The 24,427-nt window shown below is 38.7% G+C and overlaps 1 protein-coding gene across 1 annotated transcript; it reads right to left on the bottom strand.

The window, feature by feature from the left end:
* Positions 1-18,125: 18,125 nt before the first annotated feature.
* On the bottom strand, positions 18,126-18,850 carry LOC140180547 (uncharacterized). The gene is made up of 2 exons (XM_072221770.1): positions 18,648-18,850; positions 18,126-18,477 (listed from the first exon to the last, which is right to left on the bottom strand). The coding sequence occupies exons 1-2, from the start codon at positions 18,848-18,850 to the stop codon at positions 18,126-18,128; spliced, it is 555 nt and encodes a 184-aa protein (XP_072077871.1).
* Positions 18,851-24,427: the final 5,577 nt, after the last annotated feature.

The following is a 24,427-nucleotide window of genomic DNA, read 5'->3' as shown; positions in this document are numbered from 1 at the left end:
GGAAGGTCCTTCTGACTTTGTCGCCATTGATTGGTGCAGGAAGTTGAATTGCTTCTTTTTTCCTCTTAGTTGGTCTACCAGCAGGCCTTACAATTCTGGGTCGATCAAGCTTTAATTGGTCAGTTGGTTCTCAGAACTCCTCACTAGGTACAGGGTTGACACAGATATCATAAGTCTTCCTTATGACTTCCATGGTGAGGAATGGAGACACAAAATGCTCAGCTGATTTTACGTTCACTCTTGATATCGCTGCAACATAATGAACACAAGGTACACCTATAGGACAGAATATCCAAAATAGCCTATCTAAATTTTGTATCTGAAGAAAATAATATATCTAAAACATCTTACATGTTGCTAAAACAGAATAGCTAATATAAATGTTATAACAGATTTGCAAATACGACATATAATTGTACACCTAACCTGCGAGCTACCAAAAATTACAGGTGCATGTTTGATTTTTCATATTAACCCCAAGCTTGTGTGAATTTCTGGAGACTTCAAACACAAACACATACCTAAATCCTTTTTTGTAAGCATCAAAACTGATATACACTCTCTCAAATAGGTTTGGACCTTGTGGCTGGGGTAAAGTGTTCATATGAGTTGTGCTCCCTGGATTGTTCTTGTATATCTCATTCAGATAGTCCCTCATCTTCCCAAATTGTGCCTTTTCACTACTGAGAACAATCTCCCTAGCCTGCTTTAATGCCCTTATAATCATCTTTCTATTCAATTGAACATTATAATCTTTCTTCATATGGTCTGTTGCCTCCCTAGGTGTCAACTTCGGTTGCGTCTTCAATCGCAATTCCAATTTCTCAGCAACCCATTTTTTGACCGTAAGGTTGCTTCCATAATCCCTGCCACATGTGTGTTCATTGTACAAAGTCTTTACCTCAAAAACCTTGTTAGCCGAGTTCTTTGACACATAGATCAACCAAGGACAATCCTCCTCCGCCCAAGTTGCTCTAACTCTCCTTGGCTCATTCTTAATATACATGTAATCTCTCCATATGCATTGTCCGCATTGAAATCTGGACCAGTAGGGCCCCTCTCATTATTTGATGAAACTGGAGTGACAAACCCCTCAGACTCATACTTATATACAACCTCACCACCATCCAAGATATCCTCACTAGCATCATTTAGAACCCCCTTTTGCCCCACATCATCAACTCTATTTGGGCCTTTCATATTACCTATTTATGGCCCATTAACTCCTCTACTACCTTGGGATTGACCCAACCCTGAATCTCCAGTGCTAGGCCCACTTTGTGTTTTTCTATATAGAACATGTTTCCTGCTTCTCGCACCAATGTATCTCCTGGAGGCCCTTCTTTTTGCCATGGTCTTAGGTGAAAAAGACTTCACTTTTTCCTTCTTATGTCTTTGTACCTCTACAGAGTCCTCAATACTCTCGCTTTCATACCCAGGCGGAGGAGGCTTTCCATTATATGTTTTACAAGCTTTTCACCATGGTTAAATATAGGGATCACAAACACAGACATCTGCAACATTTTTACCAGAATCATTAAGGTTTTACCGTAATGTGGTGAGAAATTTATTACCCACAAACTAACCGGCAAGTGCACCGGGTAGTACCAAGTAATACCTCAGGTGAATGAGGGTCGATCTCACAAGGATTGATGGACTAAGCAACAATAGTTAGGTGATTTACTTAGTTAGACAAACAGATCAAATGCATCAAACAGTAATTCAAAGAATCAGAAAATAAGCAATAAATTGAGGTGAAATATATGGAAAAAACTGTTAAGGCTTCAGAGATATCCATTTTCTGGATTGACTTTTCTTATCAACTATTTCAATCATGCAAGATTCAATTCATGGCAAACTATATGTGACTAAACCCTAATTCTTTAGACCTTTTTAGTCTCCTCTAACCTTCATCAACTGCCAATTCCTTGGTCACTTAATTCCAATTAGAGGGTGAAGTTCAATTCTAGTTTATATGCCACAGAATCCTTAATTACCCAAATATAAGAGGATTATATGTCACGTATCCCATTAAGTCCAGATAATTAGAAATTTAGGTGAAATTATTTTCAAGCTATTGTTCAAGCAAAGAGCTTTTCCAAGTTTTACAAGAACTCAATTAGAAAAAGGGTCATACTTCCGTTCCACCCAGATTCATAAGATAAAGAATGAAAATAATTCTTGAAACGGAAATCAGTAAATGAATTAAAATAGAAGAATAATAGTATCAATCCATACAATAGACAGAGCTCCTAACCTTAATAGTGGAGGTTTAGTTGCCCATGGTTTAGAGAGAAAATAAGGATTCTGAAAAACTGTAAAGTGCGGAATAAGGTAGAAGAGAAGAGATAAGAGTGCGAAGGACTGATTCTTTTCCCTTTATATCTAATCCTAATTAATGTAAAATATATTTTCTAAAACTAAATAATATATTTTCCTATTTGTAAATAAAATAAAGTTTAATCAGAAATAAATAAATCATCTCGAGCTGCTCCTCTGGGATGAATGGGGACCACCAAGTTCATTAAGGTTGGCGCTAAACTTGGAAAATCCCAAGTTTGGCGCCACTTCAACCATATACAATACCACTTTTTCTTCATCTTGGAACCAAACTTGGAGAATCCCAAGTTTGGCTCCACCAAGGCAGTGTGTTTGGCGAGTTTGCAATGATCATGGCGCCAAACTTTGAGAATTCCAAGTTTGGCGCCACCAACGTGGTGTGTTCTGGAGAAAAAGAGAATATTATTATATATCGTTGAAAAGCTCTAGAAGTTAGATTTCTAATAACGTTAGAATACTATCAATTGGACCTCTGTAGCTCAAGTTATTCATGTTTGAGTGCAGGGAGGTCAAGGTTGATAGTATCATTCGCTTTCTTCTCTTTTTCTATAGAAACTCCATCAAATCCTTTCAAATGCTACCTGACATAAACAGAATTGCACACGAATCAAAGTAGCATCCATAATGGCTAAAAGATAATTGATTCTTGATTAAACTTAATAATTCAAATGCAAATTTACTAGGAAAATATATGAAAGATGCTCACGCATCAAAATGCACAACAACAATAGTGACGAATATCATGACTAAAAATACTATAAGAATTTGATTACTTGGAATGTTAACTACGTTTCTCAAAACCTAGCATTACCGAACCCTAATAAAAAACAATGTTCATTCGTTAAAAACTTTATCGATTAACTCATACTCATCATAACAAATTACAGGTAGTTCATTCCTTAGAGACGTGCATGGAAAACAAGTTCATTGTCATCTAATCTTTCACTAACATAATGAGAAAAACTAAAACAGGGAACTTAACTTTCACTGCCGTGTCATGCAGTTGCCGTCTGAACCCTCCACACGACTGTTGCAGACTCCTTACCGTATTCTCAACACCAGGTTAAAGTGATAAGGTTTTTTTGTGAATGAGTGACATGAACAGGAGTGGCAAGCAACGATGATGTTTCACTTGTAGGGAGGGTGTAATTTGTCCCTCAAACAATTCCAATTGACACGTGGCACTTGGCATAGATAACTCAACCTCCACCTGACATGTCATACTGGCAACCCGTTGGCAACCAGTTACAAGGGTCAAACGGTCAAGTTACATAGATGGGTGGGGACTTGCTTGAGATTTAGTGATGATTAGGGGGTGATATGTCCCATGGGGAAATGGTTAGACGCTGGAAAGGGTAATTTCTATTTTCTTTCTTCTTCCTTCCTTTTTCTTGTTTCTTTGAGTTCAAACTTTTGGCACAATTTAATATAGATTTTTCTATATTATATTCCACAAACTCAGTACTCATTGTATATAAATTCAAAAAATAGTCATATATTCTTTTTAGCAAAAAAGGTTGATTTGTTCAAGTGATTTTTTTACTGAACAAAACAAAGAACAAAACCAAAGCCAAAACCTATTCTAAATCAGAATAGATAATATGTTGGACATCATCACTAGAAGCTATCCATATAACATGATTAGGATTACTTCTAGCCCCATACTTAGCCAACCAGTCTGCAGCTTTATTTGCTTTACGATCAACCCAATCCAAGTGAATAACCCATTGACGAGAAAAGAGCTCCTAAATTTTGGAGTTTAAATCACCAACATCAGCCTTACCATTATCCTCACAACCATGCAGGAGATACAAAAGATCAAGGCAGTCGATTTCATAAACTACCTCCTTAATGCCATAATCCCAAGCTAAAACCAAACCAAACCTCGCCAAACTGCAAAAAGTTCGCAACGAAGAATAAGCCAAACGGGAATGCTCCCTGAATAGCCCGTAACCCAGCATCCATTAGAATCTCTAATAATGCAATCGAATCCAGCTAGGTGGAGATCAACAAACAAGCTAGCATCATAGTTAATTTTGAATAAGCCAGTAGTTGGGGGTTCCAAATGCATCCGATTATTGATGGTTTTAAAGTATGAATACCTACCCGTAGTCGAGCTAAACTCATTAGCTATAATCCTAGCACAAGCAGCTACTTTATGATTAGACTAAGAATTATCATCATTAAAGATATCGTTACATTGATGCCTCCACACCCACCACAAGTCCGCACCAACAATGGCCTCTCTACCAGGAAGAACAGTTCGACATCATTTCTCGAAGTTATTGCTCCCAGCATCCTCAACAACGGTAGGATCCAACAACTTTCAAATGGCTCTGGATCTCACACAATCTCTCAGGCAATGCTCAATCGTTTCCTGATCATTATTACAACAAGGACAAACATCAGAGGTAGCCAAGTAACGCTTATGCCGAAAAATTGCAGTGGGAAGAGCATTATGTAATTCAAGCCAACATGGTAAATTTAATCTTCTCTGGAATATCAATATGGCACAACCATCTCCAGCTATCATGGTTAACCCAATTGAATTTATTCTTAGCAATCCACCTATACCTATCTCGAGCACTATAAATCTTTGACGCTGCTGATTCCCAACTCCAACCTAGTTCATCACCTGCTTGACTCGGGACATATAGGCTGCGTTTGTTTACAGAGACAAAACACTGAGACAAGGACACAGAGACACAAAATTGTGTTTGACAGTAAAGACATGGTCAGAGATATTATGTCCATCCTGACAGGAAGGACACAGAGACACTAACAAGGGACACAACTTATTTTTTATTTTTTATTTTATTATTCTTGTTAATTTTTCTTAATTATATTTTTATTATTATATTTTTTGTCTCAAATTTTTTTAATGAAAAAAAATGAGAATAAATTAGATTTTCATAATTTGTTCTAGTTTATCACCAAATAGAATACAAGAACATAAAATTTTGTGTCTCTATCCTCTATGTCTTGTTCTCGGTGTCTTGTCTTGTCTTGTTCTCAGAAACAAACACAGCCATACAAAACAAATAACCTGCTTAAGTGCATCTGGGATCGGAGTAGCTAGAGAGTCCAAGTTCCAAATACCATTCTTCCACAAATAAACAATTTTGATATTGATATCCGATATATACACATAGGAAACGAACTCACAAAGCTTTCTGAGAGGAGTCTAAATATCATACCAGGCAAATAGATGTAAATTTCCCATACGCCACTTGAAGCCCTCTTGGAGGATGTCATAAGCTTTCACAATATTCTTCCAAAGTCCTGATATATTACTAGCCTGCTTGTTACAAATAAAACCAGAGTTAATCTATTTAGGAGTAATAACATGCACCCACAATTTATCTCTATTATTAAGACAAGCCCAAATAAACTTTTCAAAAAGAGCCATATTACCACACTGGGTGTCTCGGATGCCTAGGCCACCCGACCCTTTAAGAGAGGTCACAACTTCCCATTTAACCAGAGGTGACCTTTTGCCATTATCATGATCTTTTCACAGGAACTGCCTCATCAAAGAATCAATCTGCTCACAAGCATATTTTGGAAGGAGAGTCACCTGCATATTATAAGCGGGGATAGAGGCCATAACAGAGTTTTCCAACTTTATTAAGCACCCCTTCCAACTAGCCATTTTTTTTTTAATTTTTTCAATAATTTTCTGCGCCGCCTTCCTAGAAGCCCTTGCATGCCTAATATTAACACCCAAATATCTGCCCAAATCATGACAAAATTGGATGCTAGAAACCCTAGACAACAAATCCTTCCTTCAACCAGAAACATTCTTAGAGCATTGAACCTTAGATTTAGAAAAATTAACTTTTAAACCCAAAGCTTTTGAAAACATATCCAGAATCTTCATCACCTCATGTACTTGAGATTTTATAGCTTTAAAAAATTAAAGAAGATCATCCGCAAACATCAAGTGTGAGATTTAGGGATTGTGTCTTGAAACCAAAATCGAAATCCAAGAGCCTTGAGAAACTCTATGAGAGATAAAATAAGCTAAAATCTCCATACAAATTACAAACAGATAAGGAAACATAGGATTCCCTTGCCTTAATCCTCATTTTGGGTTAAAGCTCTAAAGTTTACTTCCATTCCAAAGAATAGACAAGGAAGATGATGTCACACAATTCATGATAAGATTCACAATGATGTTTGGAAATCCAAATCTGCAGAGAGAAAATTCAAGAAACCTCCTGTACAGACCCAATTTCTGGTACGTCATGATCATACTAGAAATTGAGCGCTACCAACTTGTCTTCCTAATTATTAACTATTATTTATTATATGAGCCTGATTCGTTGTTAAAAGCGTAGTTATTTTTCGAGGTACCTTTTTTTTTGAAAATATTTGGATTAATAAATAGAATCATTCATAATCAATTCACAAATAATAATAGATAAAACAGTTATAAACAACCACACATAAATACATCTCAAGTATTTGATAACTGTTCATACCCTGGGTCAAGATGTCCGACCCAGGATGTTTAGCGACAAGCCGACCGACCTCTTCAGGTCAGACTATCCGACCTCTTCTCAAAGAGCTCAGCCAATGACCGACCTCTTCACAAAGAGCTCGGCCAAAACGCTACAGAGGCCCAATAAGGGCCCAAATAGAAGGAACACAGCTCAATCCAAAGGCGGCTCAAGCCTACAGAGAGAAGGGCGGTTCCGTTGAAGATAAGCTGACCTCGCCCAAAGATAAGATAAGATAAGATAAGATAACTAACTTATCTTATCTAAGAAGGTCACTTCTCACCATTATAAATACACTGGAGCACCCAGGTATAACTCATACTCTGATTCTACATAAAACCTGTTTAATACCCATGCTAACTTAAGCATCGGAGTCTCTTGCAGGTACCCCCCACCCTCCGGTGACCAAGGATCAGAGGTGCAGCCAGTCCAACAAGTCGAACACGACAGCTCCGGCCGCCATCAACAAGTCGGACACAACAGCTCCAACCAGTGCAGAAGATCTCGTCCGAGATCGACCTACAGTTTCAGGTAACCCTCGGAACATTGGCGCCGTTGCCGGGGAACCTGGAAGTCATCCCATCACCATGGCGGACAACCATGACAGCGACCATGATTCAGATCTAGAGGATAGAACGCCGCACAAAGACGCGGATACTACACCAAAAGATACTCCTCAAACCCAACAAAGGCGAGAATTCGCCAAACGAGGAGGCCATGGAGGCACTTCTAGATCGCTTAAAGCAACTCGAAAAAGAGGTGGAGCATCAACGAGAAGCTGAGAAAGACCTACGAAGGGAAGTTAGGCGACACCGCGAGTTAAAGGACAAGCTCCTAGAACTCGAAGCAGATCTCAAGACCAAGACTACTCGATCCGGTCACGAAGATGACTCCCCCAAAGATCAAGATCCGTTCACCAAAGAGATCATGAAAGCTAAAATCCTAAAGGACTTCAAAGCTCCCGACATGACCCCGTACGACGGCACATCAGATCCAAGCCATAATCTTAGCAATTTCAGATGCAGGATGTATCTCATGGAGGCCTCAAATGCAATCCGTTGTAAAGCTTTCCCAACCACCCTGACAAAGACAGCAATAAAGGGGTTCGACAGTTTGCCTCCAAAGTTCGTCACAAGTTTTGATGACCTTGCTAAAAAAGTTCCTCACCAGGTTCTCCATCCAGAAGGATAAAGCCAAACATGCTCCAAGCTTGCTGGGAATCAAACAAGGAGATCGGAAAAGCCTTCATAGCTACATGGAAAGATTCAACAACGCATGCCTTGACATACAAAGTCTTCCAACAAAAGCGGCCATCATGGGACTCATCAATGGCCTAAGAGAAGGACCTTTCAGCCACTCAATATCCAAGAAGCACCCAACATCTCGGAACGAGGTACAGGAACGGGAAGAGAAATACATCAACATGGAAGAGAACTCTCAACTAGGAGAGAGCTCAAAAACCGAATTCTTCTAACCCACCACAGGACAAGGATAAAGAGTCCAAGAAAAGAGAAGATCAACCCGGTAAGAAGCCTAGAAAATACCACAATTACACCCCTCTTCGGGTGTCTCTCGTGGATATTTACCGAGAAATATGCCACACAGAGAAGATCCCACCACCTCGCCCAATCAAAAGCAAAAAGGAGAAAGAGGTCGGGCGAGTTAAGGTCCACCTCACACCAAAGAGGTCGGACAAGTTGAAGGTCCACCACACACCGAAGAGGTCGGGCGAGTTAAGGTCCACCTCACACCAAAGAGGTCGGACAAGTTGAAGGTCCACCTCACACCAAAGAGGTTGGACGAGTTGAACGTCCACCTCACTCTAAAGAGGTCGGACGAGTTGAAAAGGACAACGGAGTGCAAACAAGCCTTTTGAGATTCCAAAATTCTTGGGGCAACCACCAGTTCTTTCCAGACCACGGGAAAGTGAAGAACTCATTATACCTCGCAGTAGGAAGTCAGGCAATAGCCTCAGCACTAGTCAGAGAAGACGAAAGTGGGCAACAACCCGTCTACTTCATCAGCAAAGCTCTACAAGGGACCGAACTAAACTATCAACAGATAGAAAAGGTTCACCTACACCCTCATACTCACCTCTCGACGACTCCACCCATACTTTCAAGCTCACACTATCAGAGTTCGGACCAACTAGCCCATAAAGGGCATCCTACAAAAAACAAACTTAGCTGGAAGAATCCTACAGCGGACAGCTCAGATAATTTGGGGGACCCTGGACAAAACCAGAGAACATCTCGGACAATTCGGGGGACCCTGGACAAAAACAAAAAACAGCTCGGACAATTCGGGGATATGAGGTCTGACACATGCCTCGGGAGCAGAATACCCGAGCTGATGCATTTTCAAAACTAGCTAACACCAAACCAGGGGACAATAACAGAAGCCTCATCCAGGCTACATTACAAGACCACAACAAGTCAATCTCGAAGGCGGTATAAGGGATGTACTCAGGGTCAGCCACAGTAACACGCATTAAAACTATGGAATTCAGCTAATCAGACAGGCTGTCCGGGATCTTAGTAGACATCTCAAAGACATAGGTCGACTATGGGATTACTACCAAACAACTCGGGCAAGTAAGGAAACAACTCGGACAATAACAGCAAAACATCAAGTGACAGACGTGGCAGTAAAAGGGAAACCCCAGGACTCACACAAAAGTCCAGGGGCACCCTTTGGAGGCAACAACAGAGCAAAAACCCAAATACAAAGTCAAAGCTTTACATCAAAAAGCATGCCAACTTCCACATTGCCCCACCAGAGGAGCTTATCAGTGTAACATCACTTTGGCCGTTCGCAAAGAGGGGACTCGATCTCCTCAGAATATTTTCCCAAGGATCGGGACAAGTCAAGTTCCTCATTGTAGGGGTGGATTACTTCACAAAATAGATTGAGGCAGAGCCCCTAGCTAATGCCACTACTCAAAGAAGTCAGAAATTCTTGTACAGAAACATTATTACAAGGTTTGGGGTTTCTTACTCCATCACCACAAACAATGGCACTCAATTCACAGACACATGTTTCAAGAAGTTGGTGGCTGACTTGAAAATAAAGCACCAATTCACATCCGTAAAACACCCACAAGCCAGTGGACAAGCAGAAGCCACCAACAAAGTCATACTAGCTGGGTTAAAATGACACAAAGGGAGCTTGGGCTGAAGAGTTCCCACAAGTCCTATGGGCATATCGGACAACCCCACACTCCACTACAAAGGAATCACCCTTCCGATTAGCTTACGGAATGGAGGCAATGATCCCAATGGAGGCCAAAGAAGGATCACCCAGAGTGATCCACTACAGTGAAGAGGCCAACTCCCAACTTCAAAAGGAAGAACTCGACCTACCTCCAGAAACCCGAGAAGGAGCTCGGATCAAGGAAGAGGCGTTAAAATGTCAAATGGCCTCAAGATACAATCAGAAGGAAATCTAACAACAACGATCTCATCCTAATCCAAAATGACATCAAAATAGGTCGGCAACCAACTGGAAAGGACCATACCAAGTTGTTCAGAAGAACTGGGGAAAGGTTACTACAAAGTGTCCAAACTCGAGGGGCAAGAGCTACCAAGGTCATGGCATGCCTGCAATCTAAAAAGGGCGCCAGGCCGAGATCCAAAAAGATTGCCGACCTAGAAAGGTAAGTACTAACATGTACACATTCTTATCTTCATTTTATTGTTTAAAAGATTGCAGATTCCCTAGAAAGTTTCCTACCAAGACACCCGACTACGGCAGGTCGGCAAGGTGAACACCAAAGTCACCGCTCGATCACGACAAAGTCGGCAAGATGAAAACCAAATTCATCGTCCGATTACAAAGCGACAAGTCGGCAAGGTGAAAACCAACTTCACCACCCGACCACAATGGAAACCGAATTCATCATTTGATTTCGACAAAAGTCGACAAAGTGAAAACAAAATTCACTACTATACCAAGACGCATTAATCTGAAGCATTCATCGTCTGATTATAAAGCAACAGATCGGCAGAAAGTGAAAAACAATTTCACTGCACGATCACGATAAAGACAATCGTCCGATAAAGGTGAAAACGCGATTCACCCAAAAGACGATCTAGAGATGACAACCAATTTCTACAAATCGGCAAAGATGAACACAGAATAATGTAAGAAGTTATCGAAAGTGATCCAAAAAAGAACCTGACGAGGTCTTACGGATTGCTAAAATAATAACTTAAAGACTGGCTGACGTTAAGAAGTCGGACCAAGTCAACCCAAGTTATAAGTAAACCCTGGAAAGAGGTCTGGCCAACCCTATTAAAGAGGATTACTTTAACTTAGAAGGGCCAGACATGACAAAGTCAGCCCAAAATGAAAAAGTTATAAAAGTAGTCCCTGAAAGAGACCTGACAAAGGTCCAAAAAAGAGGACTACAAAAATAACTTAGAAAGAGGACGACGCAAAGAAGTCGACCTCCTACAAATAAGTTATAAAAGTAATCCCTGAAAGAGACCTGACATAGGTCCAAGAAAGAGGATTACAAAAATAAATTAGAAGAGATCGACATAACGAAGTCGGTCTCCTACAACATACAAGTTATAAAAGTAATCCCTGAAAGAGACCTGAACAAGGTCCAAGAAAGAGGATTACAAAATAACTTAGAAGAGATTGACATGACGAAGTCGATCTCCTACAAAAAAAAATAAGTTATAAAAGTAATCCCTGAAAGAGACCTGACCAAGGTCCAAGAAAGAGGATTACAAAAATAACTTGGAAAAGGACGACGAGAAGAAGTTGGACCAACAAAAGCTACAGCTTGGACCGACAAGAAGAAGTCGGACCAAAAAAAGCTACAGCTTGGACCGACAAGAAGAAGTCGGACCAACGAAAGCTACAGCTTGGACCGATAAGAAGAAGTCAGACCAACGAAAAACGTGCGCTAAAACGGACATAGCTCCGCCCAAAAAGCCACGGCTCCACGACAAGGCTATCAAAATTGTTCAGAATGACTAAAAAGTGTTCTACGAGAACACTAAAAAGTCGTCAGACAAGTTAGCCCTAAGGACCACCTCGACCAAACAGAAAGTGGACAAAACCAGAAGTGATCAAAAGAGGTCGGACAACAAAGTACCGACACTCTACAAAGATCCACAAAGGGGACAAAGACATCTCACAAACAGCCAAAGGAAGGCCAGGAATGCTTCGCTGAAAGCCCGAACAGTGAAGACAAACAAGTCGGAAGAAAGCTGAAAAGACCTCTCAACAAACTAAAAAAGGCAATACCAGACTCGCACAAAGGAGAAACTACTCAAGATCGACCAAAGTCAGGATGCTTGAGCACGACTTCCTCAAAGAGATCGAAGCTCTGAAAGCACGATCTCACGGAAAGGTCCAAACTCAAGCAGGGGCAAAGTCGTACAGGTCGACGTCAGCTAAGAAGAGGCGCAAATACGATCTCAAAAAAGAACAAGCCAAAAGGTTGACAAACAACTTAAGGCTCAAATGTTCTTAGCTAAAAGGGATACAACTCCACTCAAAGAAGGCACAATCTCAAACAGGGCTACGTACGTCATCCGAGACTAAAAAGGTTCAATATAAAGAACACTAAAAAGTCATTGGACAAGTCACTAAAAGCCCGGATATCAAGCCGCAAGGATAACTTCGCCAAGGCAGAGGGTTGTCAACACAAAAGCAAGGCGTGATCCAGAAGGCAAGGGTAGAAAACCCACACTACCACTCAAAAGAGGACGGACTGTGAAGTACCAAACCTCTAGAAAATCTGCCAGAATTGCAAAGCAATGAAGAAACAAGCCAGACAGATGCTTGAGCACGACTTCCAAAGATATCGAAGCTCGATCTCATAGAAAGATCGAACTCAAGCAGGGGCACTGTTCATACCCTGGGTCAAGATGTCCGACCCAGGATGTTTAGCGACAAGCCGACCGACCTCTTCAGGTCAGACTATCCTACCTCTTCTCAAAGAGCTCGGCCAATGACCGACCTCTTCACAAAGAGCTCGGCCAAAATGCTACAGAGGCCCAATAAGGGCCCAAATAGAAGGAACACAGCCCAATTCAAAGGCGGCTCAAGCCTACAGAGAGAAGGGCGGTTCCGTTGAAGATAAGCTGACCTCGCCCAAAGATAAGATAAGATAAGATAAGATAACTAACTTATCTTATCTAAGAAGGTCACTTCTCACCATTATAAATACACTGGAGCACCCAGGTATAACTAATACTCTGATTCTACGTAAAACCTGTTTAATACCCATGCTAACTTAAGCATCAGAGTCTCTTGCAGGTACCCCCCAACCTCCGGTGACCAAGGATCAGAGGTGCAGCCAGTCCAACAAGTCAGACACGACAGCTCCGGCCGCCATCAACAAGTCGGACACAACAGCTCCGACCAGTGCAGAAGATCTCGTCCGAGATCGACCTACAGTTTTAGGTAACCCTCGGAACAATAACATTCCGTGATCCAGCGTCTATTAGAGTATAGACTTTTAGTTAGAACACCCCTAGATATAGCTTAATAATATCCATATACATATATATACATACAACATCATAGGCCCTAACCTATTCAAGAAGTCCCTAAGCTGGTACCTAGGCTAGCCTAGACTCTATACTCACCTAGTCCCTCTAAACTACTAAGCGAGGGAAAGTACGTTCTAAGTCTTAAAAACTCAAGTCAGGTGGAACGTTACCAAAAGATAGGACATCATCTACTACTCCTCTGCACGATAAGACATTTCCATATGACGTTCCTCTGGTACTTCATCAAGTAGCCACATAACAAGAGTCTCGTGCATAGGGTTTAGGTTAAGGTTCACGTACAAACGGGATACAGACAATGGCTGGTCTCACAGTATATACATATAAATAGATAACAGAGTTCACTCTAGACTCAGAAGACTACCTAAAGCAGAGTCCTCTTTGCGAACAGTCATCAGCGAACTACGGAAGGATACCCATGATTCCATCTGAAGGGGAAGGGAGAGAGAATGGGTAAGAACTGGGGAGTTCTTAGTAGGGTCGGGGTTATTAGTTACGTTCATTTATTCGGTGTCATTTAGCAGAAGAACAATAGAATATAGCAAAGTAGTAAATAGAATATAAAGATAGATAGAGAAAGTAGAAAAAAAATAGAAAGCGGAGCACAAACAGAAAAATACAAGAAGATAATACACATATATAGCATACAAGTAAACAAACATAAGGAAGTAGATCACACACAAATAGAAATGCAATAGAGAATGATGTGCAGACAAGAATGATGCATATCTAGTCCTAGTGCAGGTAATGAGCTCATTTGTCAGTTACATACCCGCTTCCAACGTTACCTAGCAACCTCTGTCTAGATAAGGCTTTTCTATTGGCAATACCCACTGCAAGCAACCTTTGTCTTGCAGGGCGGCACTTATTAGCCGATATACGCCCAACACACTCACTATAAGCAACATTTGTCTTACAGGAGCAACAACACACTCACTGTAAGCAACCTCTATCTTACAGGAGCACATTGATCTCGATACCTCTATAAGCAACCTCTGTCTTACACAAATTTAAGGCCTAGGGTTTCATTTTTTACCATAATTCATAATAAATTTCCAGCCACTAAAACCCCATCTTTTCTACATGATTTTAACACAAATTAAAACCCAATTTAAGGCCTAGGGTTTTGTTTTTCTAGCAGCTCCAAGAACACAAGTTCATAGCTTGAATTTCATCAAATTTCAGCAAATTTTCACCAAAATTTCAACAAGAATTACTCATATAAACAATCAATTTCAAGTACAGCAAAACCATATCATAATCACACAACTCAAACACAATCAATCAAGATTAAATTCGTCAAACCCTACCTGGTTTGATGTGGTTCTTAAGCACTTTTTCATCCTAAATCACATCAAGAACAACTTTAAATCCACAAACCCTCAACTGATCAAATCTCTCTCAAAATATTAGGAAGGGATATCTCACCTTAGAATTGCTGGAAATTAATGTTTCTTGACCCTCAAGTCAAGTTAAGCATGATTCCTAAGGAAGAACATCAAGAAAACACACGTTTAAGCATGTTTCCTTGAAACTGAAGCAAAAGGGAGATGGTGCAGCCAACTCACCTTGATTCCAGCTTTGATAAGTCATATGATTATGTAGATAAAGAAGAGAGGATCATTTTGGTCAGATTGAAATTTTGATTTGAGTTTTAGTTCAGCAGAAATTAAGCTTTGAAGATTTGGAACTAAGAACTTTTCTCTCCTTTTTCTCTTGATGATTTTTGGCCACAATGAGAAAATGAGTTAGCCTTGGGGGTTTTGGGGGTGTAGGGTGAGTTGTGATTGGTTGGCTTGGAGGTGGGTTAAAATAATATTAAAATATCTCAGGTGTATAACTACTAAAACCAGATGTATCGGAACACTTGTAAAAACATCTCTAAAAATTATTTTCTGAGCTACTAGCATAAATGACACTAGTAACATATTTATTATGAGAATAGAACATGTATGATGAGGTCTTAGTATTGCTAAAGTCATCAGGGAGTGCTGGTGCAAAGCTGCACCCGTAAACTATGAACCCGGTTAAACCGATTTCTTGTTTTTAACTAAAACAGACCAAGTAACCTTATAATATCACTCAAGCATTTTCTAGTATTAATATAATGATAATATTATACTATTATCTCTCTTATCTCATGAATCGTGTCCGGTTCATAAAAAAAGACTATTTAAAAAACTAGAATCAAAACTCCTAACTGATATGGTTCAAAAACAAGGTTCTTCGTGACTACGGTATCGAGCTTGCCTCAAAAGAGGTCCTAGCTTAAAGATGACATAATGACAATGAGGATTGAGATACTTGATGATATATCAGAGGTTCTCCCTTTACTAATCTTCCAGAGAAATCCGTATTTTCAGAAAAGATCTCACGTACTCGAAAAACTGGGTTGTTACACCTTCAACCCACCCTGTCATAAAATTTCTCCAGATCAATCTTAAAAGCCATCGTACCCTTTTTAGACTTAGTGTGTCACATAAAATTCATAATCTCCTGAGCTATAATAATGTTCCCAGTAGTACATCTCTCTAGAATAAACTCTCTTTGAAGGGGCCCAATAATCTCCTCCAAAAAAGGTTTGAACCTATTCACAAGAATATTCGTGATAATTTTGTAGATGACATTGCACATGCTTATCGGCCGAAAATCTTTTAAAGATGAAGGGCCTCTACTTTCAGAATAAGCACAATTACGGTATCAAATATGGCCGCTCTGAGAGATTCACCTGCAAAGACCTTCTGAACAATCCCCCACACATCATGGCAGAGAGTATCCTAAAATTCCTTATAAAAAAAGGCTTGAAACCCATCGGGCTGGAGATTTGATAGAGTTCATATCCATAATAACCCTTTTTACTTCCTCTAAAAACACTGGCTCAACAAGTCTCTAGCAAGCATCATTACTCAGCAAAAGAGTAGGAAAATCCCCCAAGCTAACAATGTTCTCCCTAGTAGCAAAGAGCTGTTGAAATAAAAGATTCGCTTCCGATTCAAAAACCTTCACATCAGTTTCGCAAGTACCATCATCAAGTAACAAACCATGAATCTTATTCCTCTTATGCCAAATAACCATTTGAAGGTAAAAAAATTTGGTATTCCTATCATCAAATTTCTCTCATTGCTCTATAGATTTATGGTACCAAAGAAGTTCTTGCAAAAGAGTTGCATTCAGTTCATCATGTAGCTCTTTCTCTTTAGCCCATAATCCTTAATCTTTAGAAGCCTCCAAAGAAAGTTATACTGTATTAAGCTGCATCTCTAATTCCTGTTTCTTAAGAAACACATTGCCAAAAACCTCTTTATTGAAATTTACGGCATCTGTTTGAACTTCTAGCAAGCTTTTGATAATATCCGGCTTTCTCTTATTCTAGGCATTTTGAACAACACTTCTAAAAAGGGGATGAGTCAGCCAAGCATCTTGGAATCTAAATGGATGCTAGCCTTTTTTTTATGGTCCCACCCTTGTTGTACCTGATGAGCAAGAGGCAATGATCCGAATGTAATACCTACTCTATCGAGCTTCTTGGCCACCTGCAATTCTCTTCTCACTTTTCAAAACCAAGTAAAATTTCTACCAATAGCACCCATATAAAAAAAGTTACAATTATCCAAGGTTTCGGTAAAAGTTTCGACTCTAACACTATTAAAAGCTCCTCCTCCGACCTCGTTTGGCAACAAAATTTTATTAATATCCCCCAAAACTATCTAGGGCCCCTGAAACATCTTTGAAATCCTGACTAAATCCGACCATAGGTCCATGCACTGAGTAGCATGAGAATTAGCATAAACTGCACTACAAAGGCAAGACTTAACACCCATTTGAATCTCAAAACTAACATGTTGATCAACCACATCCAGCATATTAATAGAGATAGAAGAATTAGAGCAAAGGATCTAAATACCCCCGCTATGATCTCTAGCATCTATCCTTCCTATCTCCTTATAACCTAAATGATTCCAAAGCAGTCGCATTCTCTCAAAGGGAATATGAGTTTCAAGAAGAATAAAATAAGTTGGTGATATTTATGCATCAATTACTTACAGTGAATCCGAGATATTTTATTTGAGATCCCTCTGATATTCTAAGATAAAAAACTTATATCTAAACAATCCATAAAAGAAAAGAGAAGCTAAACTGAGAGAAGAAAGTCCTCACAAAGAAGACAAAGGTCTTGCATTTTGTGCCACCCCACCATGCCTCTCTTCTCTAGGATCTTGGATCAAAGCATTGATATCCACAACAGCCACAGACTCAACCGAGACTTTAGATTACAGCTCATACGGTGTACCATTGTCCTTCTAAAGCATTGGCAAATTTTGCAAGCTGATGTTAGTCTTTTGTGCCCATTCTTGAAGAGCGTAGTCCTTGACAGAGTAGGAGTTCCCAATTTGAGTTCTTGATTTTTCACCCCCATTAGGCAGAGCTGATTATTTTTTCAAAATAGAACAATCTGATCCAAATTTAGTTGAAGCCTTGTAACCTGTCATAGCTGGACCTTTTCCTTTTTCCTCGGCTCTTTTTTTTAGCTTAGATAAATGTTGTTTACCTTTGGATTTTTGTTGGGCTTTACCATCAAGGCCCATTTTTCCTTTACCTTTCCTAGTCACCTAGGTCTATCCTTCCTCATCCCTTTCTTAATTATTCTCCATATTAACTCCATACAATGTATCCGCCGCAGAATTTGCATGTTTCATAACTGAAATTGCATTCATGGAATTCTTTCCAAATTCAAATGCAAAAAATTTCATTTTTAATTAACTGGCTCCTGACCAACTTGATTCGTCACAATATTCTTCGAACAACCCTTTTCTTCTGCCGTCTCAGTTTCAATGCCATGAAAAGCCATGTTGCACTCCGTAGAGATGTGACTGAAGCAACTACATTTATCACGAATAAGTTGTAAACACTCATACTTTACATTATATTCATAATCATCAATGATAACTCTCCTCACCACTAGCAACCCAAGGTCCACTTGAATACAAGCTCGAGCATATTTTTTGCGTTTCACCGATTTAGTAGCCATATCAACCTTATTTGGCTTCCAACGGCAGAGGCAAATCTCAACATTTCTCTTTCTTGATAATACCAAATGCTGAGACCTGATATCCATATCCATACCATTTTTGTACCAAAAGATTATTCACAAGGTTTGAAATCTAGTGACAATGGTTTTACGGCAACATAATCGCCTAAAATCATCCAAGGACCACCCAACAGAACCTTTTTCCTATCTTCCTCAAGATCAAATTTAACCAAAAAATAATCAAACCTCACATCCAAGACTTTATAACCACCCCTGAGTTTCCAAACCCCCTTCAGCTTATGAACCAAGGTCGTGTAACTGAAGTGCTTCCCCAACACCTTGATAACTATGGCATCCATATAAGGTGCAGAAAGCATATCTTTAGCTTCCTTAGTGAAAATCACCTTTGGAGAAATTACATTCCCTTGCTTGCCAATGACAACCTCCATGAAATCGGCTTTCAAATTAGTAGATACGTCGAAAGCCTTAACCTCAACCGATCCAACCACCCTATCCTGAAAGGAAACTTTGAGACCGTGTCTAAAAGATCCCTGGAAAGAATCCTCTGTTCTACTAGAAACAACCCGCCCCACACTCTCGCCTTGTTCTCTTTAAGCTTCCAAATCGAGAATGAGTGAGGGAGGAGCGAATGGTGAGATAAGGTGGAGAGTGAGAGGGTAGACACAGCGAGGATTCGTTCAAGTGATTTGAATGAGCTAATTCATTTGAATAATCTTATTTAATTTATTTGTTCATTTAACTAAGTAGAATAATTCATCCTCAATTATATATTAATAGATTTGAAAATAACAAAACAAAAAATTGAAAAGAGAGGAGAATTTCAGAGAAAGAAATAAAAGACTTTGGGTACGAGGGATAGGAGATTAAAAGGGAAGGAAAGGATTCAAAAAGGATAATTGAAGAGAAAAGAAAAGAAAAGATAGAAGAAAAAAAGGAGGAAAAATGAAGAGGTTCTTCTATGATTTTAGATTTGGCTGAAAAACGCTTACACCTAGTATTTCTCTAATTTTATTGAGACACATAAAAGTCTTGCTTATTAGTAAAAGAATCAAAAGTCAATTATCGCTCTGTTAATACTGGCTACACCTGTCAACATAGTGCACTACAATTTGCATCTAAAAAATATGAAATAATCGCAAGAAAAAATATAAAAGTTACCAGCAAGATAAAGAAAATGGACTGAAGTTAAATGATAAAATATGAAATTGTAGGCATCCTAGTTTCATACCTTAGATTTTAATCACTTAAAGGCTCACATACTTTATTTAACACATTGCCATTAGGATTCTTAAACACCAAATCATAGCATAGGGTATTTTCTAAATCCCAACATCATTTCAACCTTTTTAAAAGTCTGTCTTAGAAGAAAAGTGTCTTATCACCTTTTCTTAGAAAAAAAATATCCTAAGATTATGTGTCCAAACACCTTGTAATAAAAAAGAAAATCACATATGACCAATCGAATTAATATCGAAATTTCTCATCAATATACTTATATCAAAATCACCATATAACAAAATTTAGTATCAGACCTCATTATCTCATTCATCATTATGTTGTCATACAAAACCATCATCTTCAATATTATTTCAATTACCATCATAATGTGACATTGAACCTCATCATAAATATCATATAAATTATCTCATACTCATAATTACTGATGACAAGTCATCTTAGCCTAGTTTCACTAGTCTTTTTCCTTTGTTTTCATTTAGTTTTATGCACTTTCTTAAGCCATAAGTAAGTCAATTGGGTTGAATTTCATGTTTCCTTTGATTCAATCAACCAGGGATAAATTGATGCATTTTCATGAGTTTTTGTGCCATAATTGCTCATGTGACAAGAAGAAGAACAACTCTCATGATTATGGCATAGCTTTGATACAATTGTTGATTGATGATAGGTGGAATAAAGCTTGGAAGAAGGTTGCAAGAATGGGCTTGAAAAGAGGGATCAACGTTTGAGCTGACGTTTGCCTCAAACGTTAACTCAAACGTGAGAAGCAGCTGAAGAACACCCCTGGATGTCGCCAACGTTTGCGCCAACGTTTGCCTCAAATGTTGAGGCAAACGTTGGCTGAAGAAGAAATAGGGGAAGGAGCCAACGTTTGCGCCAACGTTTGCCTCAAACGTGAGGTCAAATGTTGGCGCCAAAAAGAAGAGAAATAGCACTCCTGGGCACAGCAACGTTTGAGCCAACGTTTGCCTCAAACGTGAGGTCAAACGTTGGCTACATTTTGGCAAGAAAGAGCATGGAAGAGCACCCTTGATTGATGGGTTAGATGAGCTACGTTTGCGCCAACGTTTGCCTCAAACGTTGGGCCAAACGTTGGCCAAAAAGGGAGCCTGGGAAGACCCACGTTTGAGCTCACGTTTGACCTCAAACGTTGGCTTAAACGTGGATGACAGCAAATGGGCTATCTGCATAATGCCTCACACAAGGGACGTTTGAGTCAACGTTTGCCTCAAACGTTGACTCAAACGTGAATGGTTCATGGCCCGGTTCACAAATGGATTTCTTCCCAACACCAAGAACAATCAACAGAGGCTATTATCAACCCAATTCCATCAAGACTAAAGGCCCAATTCAAGGCTTAATGATCATTTGAAGAAAGTGTATAAATAGCTTAGGATTTGAAGTTTTAAGGGAGCTTTTCTTTTGAGAGTTTTCTTTAAGAATTTTCATAGTATTCACAGTAGAGAGCTTTTGGGTTTTGAGCTGTTTGGAGACTCTGAGTCTTGGGGAAGGAGAATTGAATTCTCTTCCTCTTAGTTTTCTTGTTTTTCAATTTCATCTACACTTGTCTTGAGCCTTGGGTGTTGAAGAATTGAGGAATTTCTGTCTCAATCTCACCTTGAGATCTCTCTGTTTTTCTTACTGCAGCTTCTGGAAAATTGAACTTGAATTTACATTTCTACATTGCTCTCTTCTTTAATTTGGCATTTGCTCTCTAAATTTGGATCTAAGAAGGCATTGAGATCTAGACTTAGTTATCTAGTCTCTTGGGTCCTGAGATCTATTGGTTTCCATTTTAATTTCCTTGTTTAATTACTACACCAAGTTTATTTTCCTTTTAGTTTTGAGATCCGGTTCAACTAATTACATCAACTACTCTTCACTCTGTTAAGTTTTGCTTTTCCCTGTTTAATTCCTGCAGATCCAATTCCCATTCCCTTTTTATTTTTCAAGTCATTTATATTTCTTGCACTTTAAGTTTCTGCAATTTACATTACTTGCACTTTAAGATTCAGCTCTTTTTCTTTTTGTTCCCTTTAATTTCCTGCAAATCACCCACTCCCCTTTACATTCTATGCAATTTAATTCCTGTCAACACAATTTCACACAATCAACACTTGTTTGCTTGACTAATTCAACCACTAAACTAAAGTTGCTCAATCCTTTAATCCTTGTGGGATCGACCTCACTCCCGTGAGTTTTATTACTTGATGCGACCCGGTACACTTGCCGGTGAGTTTTGTGTCGGATCATTTTCCGCACATCAATTACCTTTTCACAATTCATTCTCAATAACCATTCGTCAGGATTTGACATGAGCCATCATTATATACAACTTGTCGAATTAAATCCTCTCAAAGCGATTTTAATTTTCTAGACTCGGGAGGATGGTTTTAAGGTCCCCTAGGATCACCAAAGTAACCTGCTTCTGCGTACGCAAAGTGTTGGCCTCCCAATAACCTTTCACGTATGTAGCCATTCCTACACACATGGAACTTTTTTCACTATTATTCCCCACGCATACGCAACTCCTTTATGTGCACGCAGAGCTTTGTGTGTACAAGATTTTTCGCTTAAATAGAAGAATATCTCATACACATTCATAAGGCTCTATTGCATATCAAGGTTAAATCCCTGCCCACTCCCCTGCATCCTCCCTTCTAATGTTCTAACTTCCAAAATTGGCAACAATTTATTAAAAAATCATATAGCATATGTTCTTCAAAAGCACAAACTAGTCGCTCTAAACTTCTTAAAGAGATAAGCCTTGCCAAAAAGAAGCCTCTAAGGGTCATGTTATGGTCTTGCTAAAATGTCATAAATCTATAGAATTATGCAAATTCTGCTTCTTATGTCTTTCTTCATTCTATTTCATGTAACTAATCCCTCAACAAATCCTCTCTTTCAATTTTATACCACAAATTCTCAAACTCAAATTTTTAACATTTTTACCTCAAATATCATGTTTTCAATTAACCAAGAATCAATTTATAAATCAAGAATCACAATACCTTAAGCTTCCAATTTCAAGTCTTAAGTATATTATCAAAAGTTCAGGACCGAAGAGGTAATCGACCCAATTAGAGTACTTGATTAATGAATTCGTAAAGTTTAAAATATTTTAAATACTTTAAAAGTTTAGATATTATTATAAATATTGAATTTAGTATATTGCATATAAATAATTTTTTAAAAGAAAAGTTACTTTTAAATATTTTTTACTTTAGTAAAAACTTATATATATCAAGCTTTTTGTTAGATTTCAGGCTAGGCCAAACTTAATAATAGGTCAGAGTTAATATTTAAAAACAGTCTATAATAGGCTAAGCTCAAGCTAGTTTAATACAATACAGGTCTAGCCTGTCAAGGGTAAAGCCTAATTTGACCTGGCCTATTTCTACCCTTACAACCATTACCTTTTTTTTAATCACTTTCTTGCTTTTATTCCTTAACTTTTACCAGACTCTTTTTTTTTTTTTGCAGCAATGCTACACATACAAATCTTTTTGACAGCCAAGTCCAAACAAGTTGGCCCAAGTCCAACAAAAATCATCTTCATTACCCAGCGCGTGCGAACACACTTTCACTCTCCAACACACTCGACGTTTGCGATACGCGCTCTTTGACACAAAAGAACATTTCAAAATCCTCATTTTAACATTGAAATTCAAACAACACTCAAAATCTCTCAGTGAAGCTCTCTGCTAGGTTTAGAATCATCAACAACAATACCGAACGAAAAAACTCTCAGCGAAGCTCTCTGTGCTAGGTTTCAAATCATCAACTATAACACTGAACAAAAAGACGAAGCATTATTGAAGGTAACTTGATTCTAAATTGTGTGTTTCTGCTTCTATTTAGTTTTAGTATTTCTTATGTGATTTAAGCCATGTTGATGAGTTTTCTACTGTCATCATTTGCAAGTTTGGGTGTTATTTTGATTTAGATTTGGTGTGATTCTTGTCACAAGCTTGGATTTGGAGTCTCTATGTAGTTTTAGTGTGTATTATGTGATTTAAGCCATGTTGATGAGTCTTCTGCTGTCATCATTTGCAAGTTTTGATGTTATTTTGATTTGGATTTAGTGTGATTCTTGTCATAGGTTTGGATTTAGAGTATCTATGTAGTTGTATTATTTTTTATGTAATTTAAGCCATGTTGATGAGTTTTCTGGTGTGATCATTTGCAAGTTTCAGCTGTTATTATGGGTTAGATTCAGTGTGATTCATCTTTTTTATTTCTTACAGGCAAAATGACAAAGAAGATAGCTGCTAAGAAGAACATTATAGCAGATAAGGCACCAAAATATTATGTAAGCATATTTTCAATAAAACAACTTTATTTTTGTTGCATAAATAAATTTTAGGGTTAAGTACTTTTTTCGTCCCTAACGTCTTAGGTCAAAATCAAAATCGCCCCCGACCTTTTTTTGTTATTAAAATCATCCTCAACATTACAAAATATTATAAAATCATCCTTTTGTCCATAAACAATATTTTTTGGACAATTTTACCCATAAATAAAAATAGAAAAATCCTCCCTACTCTCACCACTAACCTCTGCATCATCATCACTGTTGCTACACATCTCTTTCTCCCTTTCCTTATAACCATCACTACTGCCACCATAACCAGCACACCTTCTTTCTCTCTATTACCAATTCATCATTCTAAATCACTATCACCACCCACTATCCCAACCCTTTTCTTTCCACTTGAACCCTTTTTCTTTGTGCAACAATTCAACAACAGCAACAACCACAAAAT

The sequence above is a fragment of the Arachis hypogaea genome, chromosome 17 (assembly GCF_003086295.3).
Source record: "Arachis hypogaea cultivar Tifrunner chromosome 17, arahy.Tifrunner.gnm2.J5K5, whole genome shotgun sequence".
Lineage (NCBI taxonomy): Eukaryota > Viridiplantae > Streptophyta > Magnoliopsida > Fabales > Fabaceae > Arachis > Arachis hypogaea.
The sequence above is the reverse complement of the archived record's forward strand: the minus strand, read 5'-3'. Positions and strand labels throughout refer to the sequence as shown.